Below are 15,719 nucleotides of genomic sequence, written 5' to 3'. Positions count from 1 at the left end.
AGACTGGTTCTCTCATCCTTAGGCCTTAAAAGGAATGCCTTGGGGACAAGTCCCTTTTTGCAACCACATATTGTTAATCTACAGCTAGATAAACTAGTGCTGGGATCAGGGTCTTTGGGGACTTTGACACACTTGTCCCTGAAGAGACCAAGGAGACTCCAGTGGCTCCCTGACTCAATATGGGGAGAGCGGAGCCTGGCTACTCAGGCAGCTCATTATAAGATCAGATTTTCAGAACAGTTAGAAATCTGATCCAAGCATGGACAGCTCAAATGCTCCCATGGTTACACTTGCCCAATTTCTCGCCTGGCTCAAACAACAGTGATGGACACAGTAAAAAGGGGAGGCTGACAGTCCTGCAGGGCTATCAAGACATCTGTCACCCAGTGGCTCCCGGTGCTCGCGTCGGGCTGTCCTGTGCCATCAAATGCCAAGCAGGCTTTCACAGGGCCTGCAGCTCAAAGCACGCTGATGCTGTGCCCTAAAGGCTGGGCAATGGGTGCAGAAACGGTAGGTTTTCTGCAGAGGTGACTGTGTGCAAGAGAACAAACCTTGTTGGCAGGGGCAAAAATAGAAATAAGGATGGCTTCTGTTCCCACCTGACCTCAGCTAAGTTGCTGGCTTTGATTTTCTCACTAGTAAATGAGGGGTATCTACTGAGGAGGGACTGTGAAGTAACTCCCTGCCTGACGGTTTTACTATACAGTATGATGAAACTGATTTGAAAGAAAGGGATGGGCTCTCCGACACCTACCTGTTTTGTTCTTCATAGTATGCCTCTGAACCCTCACTTCTGCAACAGCGGCAATCAGTGAGCTGTTTCCATCACGCTTACTAACCAGATCTATTATTTTGTCGGTGATTTCCTTGATAGGATTGCCATCATCCCGGATGTCTTCAGCAGACTAGAAAAAGAATTGTCAGACTTTAGGGTCAGAAGACGCAATGGTAGCCTTTATTCAAAATTATTTGACAGTGCATTTAAAGCTCTCCCCCCTACCCCAATTTGCTCAGTTTTGATCCTGGCTGATTTAAATGAACTACCTGGCAATCCTTAGGTAAGGGTGAGTGAGTCTTGTACTTACAATTGCCACGTGAATTTCGTTGTTCACTGAAGGGGAAGGCTCACAAGCTATGTAGATGGAATATTCAGCAGAAACGTTCTTCAAAATATTCAAATTCCTCAGTTCACTGCAAATGTGCTCAGTGGTCAGACCCTAAAACAGTTTTTAAGAATTCACACATAAGTCAAGATGCTGAAGAGCAGCAACACTAATAAAAAGCAGGCGTTCTCTTTGAAATTAGACTAAACTCAAGCCCTGCTTTGATGTAGGACAGGAATTGAAGAGAAGGAAAACGACATCCCTAGCTCACGACACTCCCGCCTTAAGACGCGCAGACACGCCATTCCTGAATTAAGAGAGACTGTGCTGTACCGGCGACATCATGTCCTTGTTAAAGGTGAAGGTGATGTTCGCACAGCTGTCCTCGTAGTAGGCGTCAGAGGTGCACTTGGTCTTCACGGGCTGGAGACTGGGAGACCGACACTCTCCCACACCAATGCAGGGCCGGACGAAGCACTGGTCATCCAGGATGGGGAGGCAGCTCTGCCCACTGGGGCACTCGCTGTGGCCCTTGTGCAGCAGGCAGGGCCGAGGCCCACACCACACCTGGGAGAGAGGGAAGAGCAGTAGCAGCTTAGGAAAGAGACCCGGCAGTGACTTCCAGAACACCCGTGACAGGGCAGCCCCATGCAGTACCTTCGAGCAGGCAATCCTCCCGTTCAGGCACTGGCAGGCATTACAGTCGTCATCCCACTTGGCCCCATCTGGTATCACGCTCCCCATGGTGACGCAAGGTCGCCCTGAAACTAGGAGGTGGAGACGTGGGAATGGAAGGAGTTTCCTTTTCTGGAGGCAGGATCCCTGGCCTCTAGTCCTCACCCCCTCTGTTATGAGATGAATGCACCCTCTGCCACATCTTCCCATGACAGGCAAGTGGACTTTCCTCCCCGGCTTACTCTGCGGCCGGCCATGGGACCTGCTCTGGCTCGTGCCAGGCCAGCAGAGGGGACAGGAGTGCAGCCTGTAACCAGGCTGTCAACAGTGGAGTCTGGCCCCTGGTGTGCTTTGCTCTTGACCAGAAAAGAACAGGGCCTGGCTAGAGCTGCCGGTCCAGGCGAGCTGGGGAAAGCCGCCCAACCCACTATCCCAGCACCATCACTGTACCCCCACCCCGCACACCCAATAAAAACAAATGCTGCCTGTAAGCCGCCGAGGTTTGGGATTTTTGTTATAGAGGTTAGTGCCGCAGTAGCTGCCTAAAGCAAGCTCCTCAGCTAGCCCCGTTTCTAGGACACCTTCATCTGTCCCTCTGCCTGCTGCCCACACTGTGTCCCCTCCTTGAACCCAGAACCTACTCCTGACCAGTCGCAACAGGGACTGCAGCACCCACTCAGCCCAGGCGACACACGGGCAGCCGAGGCGCTGGCACACATACCTTCCTGGCACGTGGCCCCACTGTGCCCTGGGGGGCACACACAGCGGTAGCCGTTGATCTCATCTACACAGGTAGCCCCGAAGGCACAGGGCGAAGACTGGCACTCGTTGATGTCTAGGAGAAACGGGCAAGTTTAGGCACCAATGAGAGAGCAGCAATGTTTAGTTTTCACTGATGTGATACATGGATGGAAAGCAAACAATTTATCAAGAGATGATGGACAAGTTTTTACTCATGTACCCAGCACCCAAATAAACAGATTAGCTGTCTCCCAAAAGCCTCCGCCGTTCCTGCTTTCAGTCCCTGGCTCCCAGAGACCACAGACATGTCTCCGAACAGCTGAGAGCAGCTCTGAGAGGCAGTGAGTTTTAAAAAGTTCCTTTCTCTCTAAGAGTACAACACAGGACAAGGGTCCATAAATTTTCCTGTAAATGGCCTGAGAGCTGATCTTTTGAGCTTCGTGGGCCACATGGTCTCTGTCACAACTACTCAATTCTGTCCTTGTGGTTTGAAAGCAGCCACAGAAAATACATAAATGAGTACGGTTCTGTTTCAATACAACTTTATCTATCGACCAAAAAAATAGGCAATGGGCTGCATTTGGCCCCCGGGCTCTAGTCTGCCAGCCCCAGATTTAGGAAGACGATACAACACACCCCGCCCTTCCCCGTCCAGCACCGGAGTCCGGTCAACCCCAGACTTGGGCAGTTCAAGCACCAGTAGAATTTCAAACAATTTGGAGGCAAGGACAAAAAAATTAATACAACTATTCTGTCACTTCTTTCTGTAAAAGAAGGGACATAAAAAAAAGGTAGGGAAAGGGCTAAAAATAGCAAATATATTAATTTTTGATTAAAGCTTTCTGCTAGCTGCATGTCCCTTTTCCTCCTCTATTTCAGCCATTTCGGCAGGGCCTGCGGTAACACCTGCTGTACACAGCCCTGGAACCCTCAGCCTGAGGCTCCCTGAGCGAGTCAGCCCCATTCCGTACCGGCAAACCCAGGGGGCACCAGCCGGCCCAGAAAGCCACGGAGTGGCTGGGAAAAGCACCCCCTCCCTCAGGCGCCCAGTGCAGACGAGTCTCAAGTCCTAAGGCTGGTGCTCTCCCCGCCAGGGCAAGGGCTGGGCCGGCCAGCACACTTGGGCAGGTAGCTAGGAAGATCCAGCTGGGGGCAACTTAATCCTAGCCGGAGACAGGGGCGGCCTGGCTCTGTCAGCGCTACTTAAAGGCAACTTTGGCCTTAATCATACTTCAAGGTAGAAAAAGTCTCAGGGTGGTGGATGGGGCGGGGAGCTGTGGGGGGATGGAGCCAGTGGGAAGGACAGACGACGCAAGCTCCTTACTGATTCTGCAGTCAGGCCCAGCGAAGCCAGGGGCACACTCGCAGCGGTACCAGTTGTCTCCGTCCACGCAGGTTCCGCTGTTATAGCTGTGGGTGGGGCAAGGGGCAAGCAGAGGTGGCCTCAACCACCAGCCTCCACTTCTAGCTGTCCCACCACACACATGTTCATGGCACTGTCACCCCAGGCCACACCTGCTCTGCCTGGGGAGCTTTAAGGATACTGGTGCCCAGGTCCTGCCCACCGGATTCTTGTTTCCTACGTCTGGGATGTTTCAAAGCTCCCCAGGTGATTCTAGTGCGTAGCCAAGGCTGAGAATCACTGTTCGAAGTAAAGCCCTGACCTGGCTCACTAAGGTGTGCTCAGTGGCAGGCTGGACCCACAGCACTGGGAAGCTGCTAGAACAGCAGGGTCTCCAACCCTACCCCAGACCTGCTGGATCGGAACCTGCATTTAAACGCTCCTCAGGTGGGGCACGGGCACATGACCGTGAGAAAGGGTGTTATGCTTACCACGGGTGAGGACTGCAGTCATTGGTATCTGCAAAGAGAAAGAGGCAACTTAACAACAAGGCCTTCCACAGGGAAAGCTGTCTTCGCCCTAAGTGAAAACACCACTTGTTCCCATACTTCTCAAGTGATAAAGTCCTAGCTAACACCAGCACAATGCGCTTAAAGCCCCTGCTAAATTGGAACCAGGCCCACATTATATGTTGTCTCCTAGACCGTGGGATGCTTGTCCAGAGGAAGACGCTGGTGTAGGGCAAGGGGAAGGGGGTGTGAAAAGAGAAGGGGATGGGCTACAGTTCTGATCCCCACACAGGGAAGGGGACTCCATCTGTCTCCACTTATCTCTGCATCCTTCTCATGCCCAGGTCAGGGCTGCATCCCCTCAAGCCATTATAACAGACCCAGGTGATGTCAAAGCAGACATCAAACGGCTCTGGGGCTGGTTTCAATCAAGAACCTCTGCAGACAGGTCCTTGGGGAGCAACACTCACTCTGTGTGCACACAGGCCCTTCCCAGCCTTCTTTGCAGACACACGTGAAGGATTCACCATTGACCACACAGGTGCCGCCATTGTGGCAGGGGCTGGGCAGGCAGCTGCTGTTCCGAGCTACAAGACGAGAACATACAAGGTCACAAACTAAGGATCCAGACCACTGGGGCAGGAGGCTGGACAGAACCAGACCTCAAAAGTGATCAGAAATTCCAGGGGGTGAACAGCAGACGTGCTCAGGTAGCCACGCTGTCAGAAGCCTCCCACCACAAGCCCCACCTGGGATGGAGTGTTACCTATGTTACAGGTGGTTCCTTCCCAGCCTCCAGGACACATGCACTTGAAAGCATCCCCTTCGTCATAGCAGGTGCCTCCATTGTTGCATGTGGCTTCATCACACTGGCTGTCACCTGGAAGAGGAACATTTCAACATGAGCCCAGAGATGGGACGGAGGGCCCCAAAGACGAGATTCAACGCCACCCCCACTTACGCGAATGGCAGGTCTTTCCTTTCCATCCGTTTTTACAGTCACAGTAGAAGTCATTCACCAGGTCACGGCATGTGCCCCCGTTGTGGCAGGGGTTCTGGCTGCAGTCATTAATATCTAGAACGGGAGACGAGACGCCCAGCTGCAGCATGTCCAAGAGCCACTCACAACCTACACCGGCCAAGCCTCACTCCCGTCACCGCCCCTGCTTCTCAGCCCCCATGTTCCAAGGACAGATGGAAGGTCCCAGGACCTAGCCACCATTACCCTTCCAGGAGTACAGGGAACCCCAACTGCATTACTTCTCCTGTGCCACATCAGGCCAAGGCAGGGGTCAGACCTCTAGCTCCCAAGGTAATCAAAACAGTCAGATGAGAATCAGAACAGAAAGATGATGAGGTCTGTGTAAGAGGGGGTATTTATTATCCTAATTACGCAGGCAGGTTCTATAGCTCCTCTGAAGTTCCTACCCCCTGGCTAGTGGCAGCATTAAAAAAAAAATGCCAACAGGACACTGGCAAGGTGGTTCCGCTGCATAAATCGTTGCGGCCTTACTTCCAGAGACTTCCGTTAAAGGCCTCACAAATTGAGGTGAGATCCTGCCGCCCCTCCTACCCACCCCGCCTCAGGGTCGTCTGTCCCCAAAGGATCTGACTCACTAGTTTCACAGAAAGTCCCCTCCCAGCCGTCGCTGCAGATGCACTTGTAGGAGTTGACACCGTCGATGCAAGTGCCACCATTCCTGCAAGGGTTGCTCTCACAGTCATTAATATCTGTGAAACGCAGGAAAAAAGGGAGGGGCAGGGATGAAGGACAAGTCATGTACAGACAAACACTGTGTCCTGTGCTTTTCACGCTGCTACTGCGGGGAATAAACCTGGCACCTTGGCATTCTAAACTCTCCCAAGACTGTTCTCCAAGTCGGATCGGCAGGTTTATCAAGCAGGGCTTCCAGAGAGCCTCCTCCATTTCACTTAGTGCCCTCCCACGCTAAGCTACCAGGCAGGGGGTGTGGAAGAGACTCATACAGAAACAAGGACCAGCCAAACCAGTGAGATTCCAGAACATTCTAAAGTAAGTGGGCCAAAGGCTCAGAGCATCGGAGTGATCTGTTAAGATTACACACAGCCTTTATCCTAAGTCCTGAATGACAGGAGACCTTTGCTTGTTTCCCTAATCTTAAGGATTCTGATGACCTAAATAAAGAGACCCAAATGGTCTGCAAGGTGGGTGGGGATGGGGAGGGGGGTGAGGTTCAGGGCACCCTGTTATCCCCGGGGGACGGGGTCTTACTCTCGTGGCAGTAGGTTCCAGTGAAGCCTTTGTTACAGTCACAGGTGAATTTGCCTCCCGACTGACTCTTGCACTTCCCATGGGGACCACAGACGTTGGAGGAGATGTACCGCACGCCTTCGGGCGTGTCGTTGGAGGACATGGCCACCGTGCAGCTGTCAATCACTGGAAGACAGGCTTGGGATCAGACCACTGACCTGCAACGCCACGCCCTGCGCCAGGACCCTTTGGCTGAGAAGATGGGAGGCACAATTGGGCAGCACACACCATCGCGCTGTGACTGGCAAAGCTGAGACTCCAAACAGGTGGATATTTTTTTTTAAAGCATCTTCTCCCTTGGTCTTCAAGAAGTCTGCTTGCTCACAGTCCCCCTTCATCCTACCTTTGCCATCTCCCCAATCTGGCTGGAACTTGCTAAGGACAAACAGTCAGCCTGACTCGCCTAAGTAAGGCCCCAGGACAAATGTAGAGAATCGCTAAGCCTGGCTATGTGACAGGAGAGCCACATGGGGCTACTTAAATGTACATGGATTTAAAATAGAAAGGGTCAGTTTCTCAGCTGCACTAGCCATGTCCTAAATGCTTAGTAGCTGTACTTGTCTTGGGACGACCGCAGTGTCCAGTGCAGCTATGTGGACATTTCCATTGCTGCAGGGTTCTATAGGATCGTGCTGCCTGGAGGATTCTGTCTCAATAGTGAGAGCAGAATGATAAATGAATTTCACGTTTTCTCTCCAGGCCTCCTTGCAGACATGGTTTTCCCACTGGCAGGCCTAAATGAAGTGTTTCACACGTCTTGGTTTCCCTAAGCCGTCAGGGAAGGGACTTTCAAGTATAGAGTTTCAAGGGGCAATGACAAGTAAAGAAAGGGGGGCAAGGCATGGGGACAGCTGGGTGCCTGCAGGGGAGGGTGGTACCTTCACAGGGGCTGGTGCGGCAGTGGTCTTTCAGGTGCGAGCAGTTCTTGCCCTCGTAGTCCTCGGGACACTTGCAGAAATAGTCACTGGCGCGGTTGTAGCACTGGGCACCATTCTGGCAGGGGTTGGGCTCACAATAATCTATGTCCAACTGCAATCAGGACAACAGGGGAAGTGGGGTGGGGAGAATCCAAGTCAATCCAAGGTGTAATTGCAACTTCTGCTGCTGGGGTGGCAGCTGCTGGAATCTGAGCCCTGCAACCGACTCTGGGAAGAGGACACGCTGCACAGCTGCACCCAGGGACTGCCACGCTCCAGGTTGTCATTTCAAGGAAATGGGCCAAGTAGGGAAGTGCTGGCTCATGGAGGATGGCATGGGACCCAAAGCCAAAGAGACTGGCCACAGACACTTAAAATGCAATCTCTCTTTCCACTAACATTTATTTAGCAGAGATTCTTAGTCAATGGGACGTTAGTCAATTTCAGAGAGACTCCAGGGCCCAGAGTCCGGAGGGGGAATAAAAGGAGAAGGGGGAGGCTGTGTTGCAAACACTGGGCTATCTGAGGCGCACTCCCACTCACCTGACACAGGTTTCCAGAGAAACCAGTGGGACACAGACACTGGAATCTGTTGATCTCATTCTGACAGTGACCCCCATTCAAACAGGGGTTGCTGGTACATTCGTCCACATCGCTCTCACAATGTTCACCTGTATAGCCAGGTGGACAGATACAGCGATAACCATTAACCAAATCCTGCAAGAGGAGGAGGGGAGAGAAACACAGTTGCTTGCATGGTTCCCCTGTGTGTTCCACACCAACGCAGGGCCACCGCAGTTTAGCATGACTGCTGTGGTTCAGATGAGCCACTGACAGTCCAATGTCAAACCTCCAGAAATTCTGTCTGTGTGCCTTACTCCCAGGAGGCGGGGACAGCGCGGCCCCCATTAAACCTCCCTAGACTTGCTTTTCACCCACTTTTTTAGTCTTGCGGGGTGCGAGAGGCAAAGCTTTCCCAGAGTCACAGACGTCGTTACGATTGGCTGTCAGTTACCAAGGTTCTGATTCAAGCGGAGCTTCACATACCTGGCAGGAAGCCTCATTCCGACACTGGCCACGGCAGTCATTAACGTCTAAAAAGGAAATAAGTCACATTAGATAGGCAATTCACATGAAATTGGCTTAAACTGAAAATTCTTCACTCAGGACAAAAAAAAATAATGCTTCCAAATCAGATTTCTTGCGTGCAACCCTTGAGAGAAGGTTGTTCTACCGGATGGAAGCTCTGCTTCATTATTCCAGGCTGAGCGCGTGCTCGCTGGCGCGTTGTTTCAGCATCTTATCAGAATCAGGCCGTGACCAGCCAATGAGCCCGATAAAGCCTGTTTTCATTGGTGTGCTCACCACTCCCCCTCCAAAACCATTCCCATTGGAAGGTTTTATTCCTGGTACCCACATGTCAGAGCTGTAGTCCGGGATGGATTGGGCAACCAAGTTTCATGAAAACCAAAACCGAAATAAAGACACTCACTTATGTCACAGTTCTGACCCGTCCAGCCAGGAAGGCAATCGCAGTAGTAGCTCCCAATCAGATTCTTGCAGGAGGACCTGGCATTTACACAAGGCTTGGCCTCACATTCATTCGCATCTGAAAGAAAACCAGAAGGAGCAGTGAGAGAGAGGTGCTCCTAACACTGCCCCGTCCCCCAAACACCCAGGAGTCCAGCAGAGTGCTCGTCTAATGACAAACCGTAATGAGCTGTGGTAATCAACTAGCTAAATACGAGATGCCAGGCTCACTCGGTTCTGAACATCCCCTTAGCCATTATCCAATAAGTGATACTAAAAATTGATAACCTTCCAGCTGCTCATTAACAACGGGCCCCGACAGGATAGCTGAAAGCAGCGGGGGCTTCTGGGTGCCCAGCAGTGCCAAGCTGCCGGGATTTAAACTTGGCAGGAAGAATGCAGACACTTCATTCCTCACAAGAGCACCCAGGTTTGGGACCCAGCTCCATACTCCACAGACAGACCACTGACATGGTCCTTTACCTGCCACACAGCCTAAAAGAACCTGTCCACGTGCATTCCCATTCCCTCCCTCAGGCCTGCAGCCCCTCAAAAACGAATTGCTTCTTCTGAAGCTGGAGCCCAAGCACACGCTGCTGGCCCCATGCTCACCTCCCTTCAGGGCTCTGAGCAGCCAGGCCCACTCTGCACAGGACAACGGTTGCAAGGAAGTTCTTACCCAGCTGGCACGTCCTGCCAGTCCACTGGGGAGGGCAGACGCACTTAAATCCATTAACCAAGTCCTCGCAGGTCCCGCCGTGGGAGCAGTTATTTGGAGTGCAGTCGTCAATGTCTGTTCAACGGAAAGGGGACAGGGGTGACAGATTTCAATCCGTCTGCCTACTCGACTTAACAACACCCCTCCCATGAGGCTGCTTTGCTGGACAGCCAGGTAGCTGCTGCCAGCCAAGCCACAGAGGGACAAGTAAAGCGGGTGAACGGCACCAGGACGTGGTCCCAAGAGCTCAGGCATCTCCCCTAACCCTGCATCTGGACACAATGACTCTCTGGAAGGACACGGGCCAGAAACCTGACTTACTCGTGGAGCACGTGGGGCCGGTCCAGCCGGGAGAACATTCGCACTCAAAGCCCAGGGAGGTCTCCCTGCAGCTTCCTCTGTTGTGGCAGGGGTCGGAGAGGCAAGCGTGCTCAGCTGCAGAAAGCAGGACAGCCGTCAGCAAGAGGTGCTTGCTTTGTGCTCCTCACCCCCACCCACCCCCAAATCCCAACTCCTTGGCCACCAGCGCCAGCATGTTTCAAAAATAAATAAATAAATCAGAGAAGGCGGGTGATATAACCCTGCTGTGTCTAGGAAAGAAAGGAAACGCTCTTTCTTGCTGAGCTTTCTGCCACATTCCGAGGCATTTCAGAGCCGGAGTCACTCCCATGCCGTCTCCTACACTAATCAGCATCACCCAAATAACTTCAGAGACTCACAAAGGAAGTACCAAAGACCAGGGAACTGGTGGGATAACAAGTCTTATACTTTTAGAGGGTTTTTGTCTTTTGGGAGTACTTTTATTATTATTTTTTTAAACTGCATGAATAGAGGAATCCAACAAAGGGCTCCCGCTCAGCCTGGGCCACTTACCAATTTCACAGCTGGGTCCGGAGTACCCCTCGGGGCAGGAGCACTGGTATTTGTCAGGACCCGTGTTGCTGCAAGTTCCCCCATTGAGGCAGGGCCGGTGGGTCCCGCAGTAATTGAGATCTGCCAATAAAATCCCAAAGTCATTAACAGAAGACTAGAGACTGTTGTGTTTCTAGCCTACCCCCTCTTTTAACAATAAAACAAGAAGGGAAGAGGGGAAGCATTAAAGGCAAATTCAAAATAGATTCCCAAGAAAAGCTGCTGCAAAATAAAAAACAAACAGACAAGTCACTGCCCTTCCCGGTCCGGATCTTGCTCAGGGAGCGTCCCATGCAGCCCCCTGGTTCCATTCCCGACGGGCGTACCTTTGTCACAGAGCTGGCCCCCCCAGTTAGTCTCACAGAGGCACTGCCATGGCTCGATACAGGTGCCGTGGACGCAGCCAGGGTGCGAGATGCACTTATCGCAGTACAGACCCTGCCAGCCGTACTGGCACCTGCAGACAGACAGCACAGGGCGTCAGCCGGCACAGCACACGGGAGCTCTGCCCCGGGCAGCCGGGAGCCCGCGGGGCCTACGCCTACCCTGGATGGTTTTGACTTTGGTGGCAGGAGGGGACATTTTCAAGGTTTGGTCTGATAAACAGTCTTGCAGTTGGGCTGAGGGTCCCTCCAGGCAGACTCCCGATCAGAAGAAGGCCGTATGGGGAAGGGGGTGGGGGAGCGGGGTGATGGTGCCCATTGCCAAGCCAATCTCAAGCCCATGCAAAGGACACGGAGGTCGGGGGGAGGGGGCCATCACATAAATCAATCCCAGGACCCAGTCGGGAGGGACCACGGAGAGGAAAGGAAAAGGCTGGGGGGGGGGGGGGCGTGGTTGGTGACAATAGCCATTTGGCCACGCAGCATTTGCTGCAATTATTGCACGGCAGCTCGGTCATCGCCTCTTTGTCCAAACAGCAAGTCACGACCCCGGTACACAAAAATGCAACAAGACACCAAGTGTGGCAGGGAACCGCCTCTGCTTGATGATGATGCTTTATTTAAATTAAAAAAAAAAAATCAAGTCAGGAGGGAAAAGGGGCATCCTCCTTCAGCAGAGAGGGAGGCAGAATCTCTAAATCTAATTCTGCCGGAGCTGGAGGGAGGCAACAGCACTTGGAACCAATTCAATAGATAATTTATGGCCCATTACTGTTGAGGTTTATGCTAATTTATTTCATAGTTATTTCTCACTTTGCAAAAAAAAAAGAAAAAGAAAAAGAAAAGGTCAGCTAAGTTTATCTGGTTTTGGGGAAGGGAATCGAGTTTCCTTTCCAGGGGCCTTGTTAAAGGGACTCTATGGAAGCCAAATGGTGCCTTTGATCCCCAAACAAAAACACAAACATAAACCTTCACCTGGGGGAGTGAGGGGGGCAAGGTCTCAAAACCACTCTCCCCTCAAATTTCAAGCCCTCTGAAACTTGAACTGCCTTCTCGAAAACCAAGCTCTAACAAAGGGGTGAGGGGAGGAGGCGGGGTTCAGGAGAAGGTGTGGCGAGTGCAGAAAACAGGGTGAGCAAACCCTCTCCACAGCAGGGTCCAGGGAAACCTGGGGTCACCACCAACTCTTCCCTCAAGCTGCTCAGCTGCACCTCCGGAAGAGAAGCCCCCTCCAGAAGCAAAGGCTTTCGGTTTCCAGAGAGCTGGAGTCAGCCTCGCAAATCCGTGTCATGGGAAAATTACAGGGATCGAGCTAATAGCTCATCACCCACAGCCCAGGATCCACTTAACCCCTGAGAGTACTGACTAACCACTTCCCAATTTCTAAAACCACGCCGTCCACACCCAAGGACAAAGAGCCACCAGAACGTGGTGGTTTGAAAGGAATCACAGTATTCCGGGTTACGCAGAAGGGAGCAACAGTCTAAATGACAAGTGACCATGTAAAGGAGTCAAGTTTCAACAAAAATATGTTATCTGACAGAAATGTTAAAAAAAAAAAAAAAAGAGGGCATCCAAGTTAGTAGGAGGTGGAGGAAGGGATTCGTTCCACACAGATCGATATTCTTAGCTTGAAAAATAACAAGAGGAAACGAATCTGGAGAAGGCAATATTCTAGCCATTAGTCCCTTCCAAATTAAGGATCACTGCACCTCTTCATTTTGCCTAATAAAAGCAGCTGAGGACCCAACCTCACCTCTTAATTAATGAGCACTCAATCCCCAGGCATGAAAAAGGAACCATGGGAGGCCAGGGGGTAACTTCAAAAGAAAACAAATAAAAATACTGACCCTAAAAGAGGCATGCACAAAGTTACCCCAGTTTAATAATATATGATTAAGGTTCTCATGAGAAATTGAAGTGACTTTCCTCATTTGATGATTCATAATTAAGTTTGATGTTATTGGCAGGCTCGCAATAAAGCACCCAGGAAGAGGGAGCCCAAGTCTGCTCTAGTATGAAGAAAAGAAAAAATATATATATGTCACCATTCAAAAGACAACTTAGAGGTAACTTTTCATTCAACTATTTTGTAAGCAGACACAGTCTAAGCTTCCTTAGCAAGAAGGCTCTGTTTTAACTTTCTTTCAAGGCAGGGAGAACAGACCAGGCTGGAAGACTGCTATGCAAATGGCGTGTGGGAAAGTCGCACCTTAAGTAAATAAGGGTACCAGTGCCTGTCTGGGCAGGGAGTGGGAGGTGAGACTTCGAAAGAGAAAGGACTCAACTCAGGAAACAAAGCCTGTTGTTCTGGCTGGGAAGGCCCGCCCCCTGCACGGCCGGGTGTTTATTCTGATGACAACAGCACAAATTGTGTTGAGCCTCCGCTGATACTCATCTGAGCAAGGTGCAGACTCAGAGCCATTAACAGCACTTCAGATCTGACTTTCTCCAGAACACCCTTAATTAGGAAGAGCTAAGGTAGGTGGGGACTCCTGCTCGACCTTTGACAGCAGGGCTGTGAAATATTACAGTTGGCAGCCACCAATGAGGGCGAGTCTTAAAACGTACGAGTGTGTATATTCCAAGTGCCGGAAGAGAATTTCAGGACTGCCTGCTTTTATCTTGCTACCAACTGCCCTGAATCCCACATCAGCCTTGAGGGCCAGAGTTCAGGGCCCCCACTGCATGGGGGATCAGCAGAGGGATGGGGGAGTCTTAAAGGTAAATTTTCTCTACAGCAGTGGTCCTCAAAATTCACCAAGCAGCAAAATCATTAGATGGGCTTGTCAAAATACAGAGATGCCTGAGCCAGAGACTGGGATTCCATAGGTCTGGGCTAGAGCCAAGGAATCTGCATTTTAACAGCTCCCTGGCTAATGCTGGAAATGACACCTGAGCACTGAGGTTTGGGGGCAGTCTTTCCCATAGCATGCTCCCAACATCCGGCATCACTTAGGAGCTTGTTAGAAATGAAGACTCTCAAGCCCACCTGGGACCTATGGAAGCAGGATGTGCATTTTAATGAGAAATTTAAGCCCAGCTTAATTCGCATTGTTACAGTCTGATTGTTTCAGTCTGAGAGGCACTGGTTTGACTCTATTTCAGAAACTTCCCTTGGCTCAAACTACAGTCGCTCTGGGGGCAAAAGCAGCAGGCACAAGTGACCCACTGCATGTGACAGTCAATCTGTTAATCCTTCAAATGTGGGCGGAGACAGGGGATAGTGAGAGATGGTGTCACAAACGCCAGGACATGTCACATAAAACAAGCCTTCACCAAACTGGTGGAAGGTCTATTTCAAGAAGTTCCCAAAATGGTAATTGTGAAGTAGTGGGGTCCGGGGCTCAGTCTGACTTCTGCATTGTTCCTGGGCTATAAAAGAACAGACTTCAAAGGCCAGCAGCAAAAGTCTACATTCATCAGACTCAACTGACAAGATTCCAGCGCAGCCATTAACCTCTCAGCGCAGGCCGGCTCCCAGCGACCACAGAGGGGCCTGGAGATTGTGCTAATCCCATTCTAAAGACCCTCCACTTTCGCCTAGTGATGGGAAAAGTGGGGGAGGGCAGGGGAAAGACAAAACGGGCCAGGGAAGGAGAGAGCCACAAAGAAACACACCCACACCCCTCCATCTGGTCCATTAGCGCTTTAAGCTGAAGATTTCACAAACGTGTTATCAATTTACAGAGCAGTAAGAAGTCTCTGTGCCCGGAAGATTTTTTTTTTTTCCCAAAAGAGGAGTGTGTGCATTCCACCAGACAGCTGGTATAATTTAATAAGCTTTCGATGTGCCTATCTGGATTTCTTTAAAGCTTTCTTGTCCTCAAAAGAAGAAAAAAATAATTCACAATAAAGTTAGTCCCCAACTTGCACTAAAGGAGGAGGAGAGAAAAAGCACTGTGGTTTACCTGCAGTCGCCGGGGAGCTTGCAGGACCCATGCTTGGGACTACAGCCCTGTCGGCAAATAGCTGAAAAAGACAGAGAGAAGAATGTGTTAGCCCCCAGGCTGCTTCTTGTACTGCCATCATTATGAGAACGGCCCAAAACTTTAAGCCTACAAAATCCACGATTTTAAGAGAGCTCACATCAAGTCCATTGAAGGGAGAGGAAGAGGGGACTTGCCCAAGTGACAAATCCAGCTTCAAACTTCAAGGCCACATTTGCAGATCCTTGGCACATAATACAGGTTGGGGACAGGATGCAGGCAAGCTGAGGAGGGGCGAGGGGCCTTCCTCCACATTCTCAAACCTCGGGACCCTGCTCCCTGCCATGCCCAGGCTCGTTCCAATGAGCCTCAGACCCCTTAAACCCCCTGCAAGCGCCTGGTCTCGGCCCCCTCAAGGGCTAACAGAGTCAAGCAAGCTGGTTTCACGTGGCGAGCTAATAGGGCTGAGGGCGGTGGGAGCAGACCTTGTGTACATCTGCCAAGTAGCCTGGCAAAGTGAGTCGGCTTCAGTTAAAAAAAAAAAAATCAAAACGCTGCTCTGATAGTTTAAGTAATTGTTAACTGATTTTTAAAGCACCAACTACTCAAAACATACTGAACATATCAGTTCCTTCTTTCCTTTGGATTCCGGAAATGCCATCCTTTTTAA

At 51.1% G+C, this 15,719-nt stretch overlaps 1 protein-coding gene across 1 annotated transcript in view; it reads right to left on the bottom strand.

The window, feature by feature from the left end:
* Window positions 1-15,719, bottom strand: part of JAG1 (jagged canonical Notch ligand 1) — a 33,652-nt gene that overhangs the window by 2,069 nt on the left and 15,864 nt on the right. The window contains exons 5-25 of the mRNA XM_077115191.1: window positions 15,032-15,092; window positions 11,064-11,194; window positions 10,699-10,818; window positions 10,147-10,260; window positions 9,787-9,900; window positions 9,070-9,186; window positions 8,625-8,671; window positions 8,121-8,294; window positions 7,539-7,689; window positions 6,622-6,786; window positions 5,988-6,101; window positions 5,332-5,445; window positions 5,137-5,250; window positions 4,841-4,957; window positions 4,353-4,380; window positions 3,844-3,929; window positions 2,500-2,613; window positions 1,761-1,870; window positions 1,437-1,670; window positions 1,086-1,217; window positions 755-905 (exon numbers count right to left, since the gene is read on the bottom strand). Of these exons, the coding sequence (XP_076971306.1) occupies window positions 755-905; window positions 1,086-1,217; window positions 1,437-1,670; window positions 1,761-1,870; window positions 2,500-2,613; window positions 3,844-3,929; window positions 4,353-4,380; window positions 4,841-4,957; window positions 5,137-5,250; window positions 5,332-5,445; window positions 5,988-6,101; window positions 6,622-6,786; window positions 7,539-7,689; window positions 8,121-8,294; window positions 8,625-8,671; window positions 9,070-9,186; window positions 9,787-9,900; window positions 10,147-10,260; window positions 10,699-10,818; window positions 11,064-11,194; window positions 15,032-15,092 (2,508 nt within the window). The remainder of the gene's footprint in view (window positions 1-754; window positions 906-1,085; window positions 1,218-1,436; window positions 1,671-1,760; window positions 1,871-2,499; window positions 2,614-3,843; window positions 3,930-4,352; window positions 4,381-4,840; window positions 4,958-5,136; window positions 5,251-5,331; window positions 5,446-5,987; window positions 6,102-6,621; window positions 6,787-7,538; window positions 7,690-8,120; window positions 8,295-8,624; window positions 8,672-9,069; window positions 9,187-9,786; window positions 9,901-10,146; window positions 10,261-10,698; window positions 10,819-11,063; window positions 11,195-15,031; window positions 15,093-15,719) is intronic.

This window comes from Tamandua tetradactyla, chromosome 1 (genome assembly GCF_023851605.1).
Source record: "Tamandua tetradactyla isolate mTamTet1 chromosome 1, mTamTet1.pri, whole genome shotgun sequence".
In the NCBI taxonomy this organism is placed as follows: Eukaryota; Metazoa; Chordata; class Mammalia; order Pilosa; family Myrmecophagidae; genus Tamandua; species Tamandua tetradactyla.
Note: the sequence above shows the minus strand (reverse complement) of the source record. Positions and strands in the feature narration are given on the sequence as shown.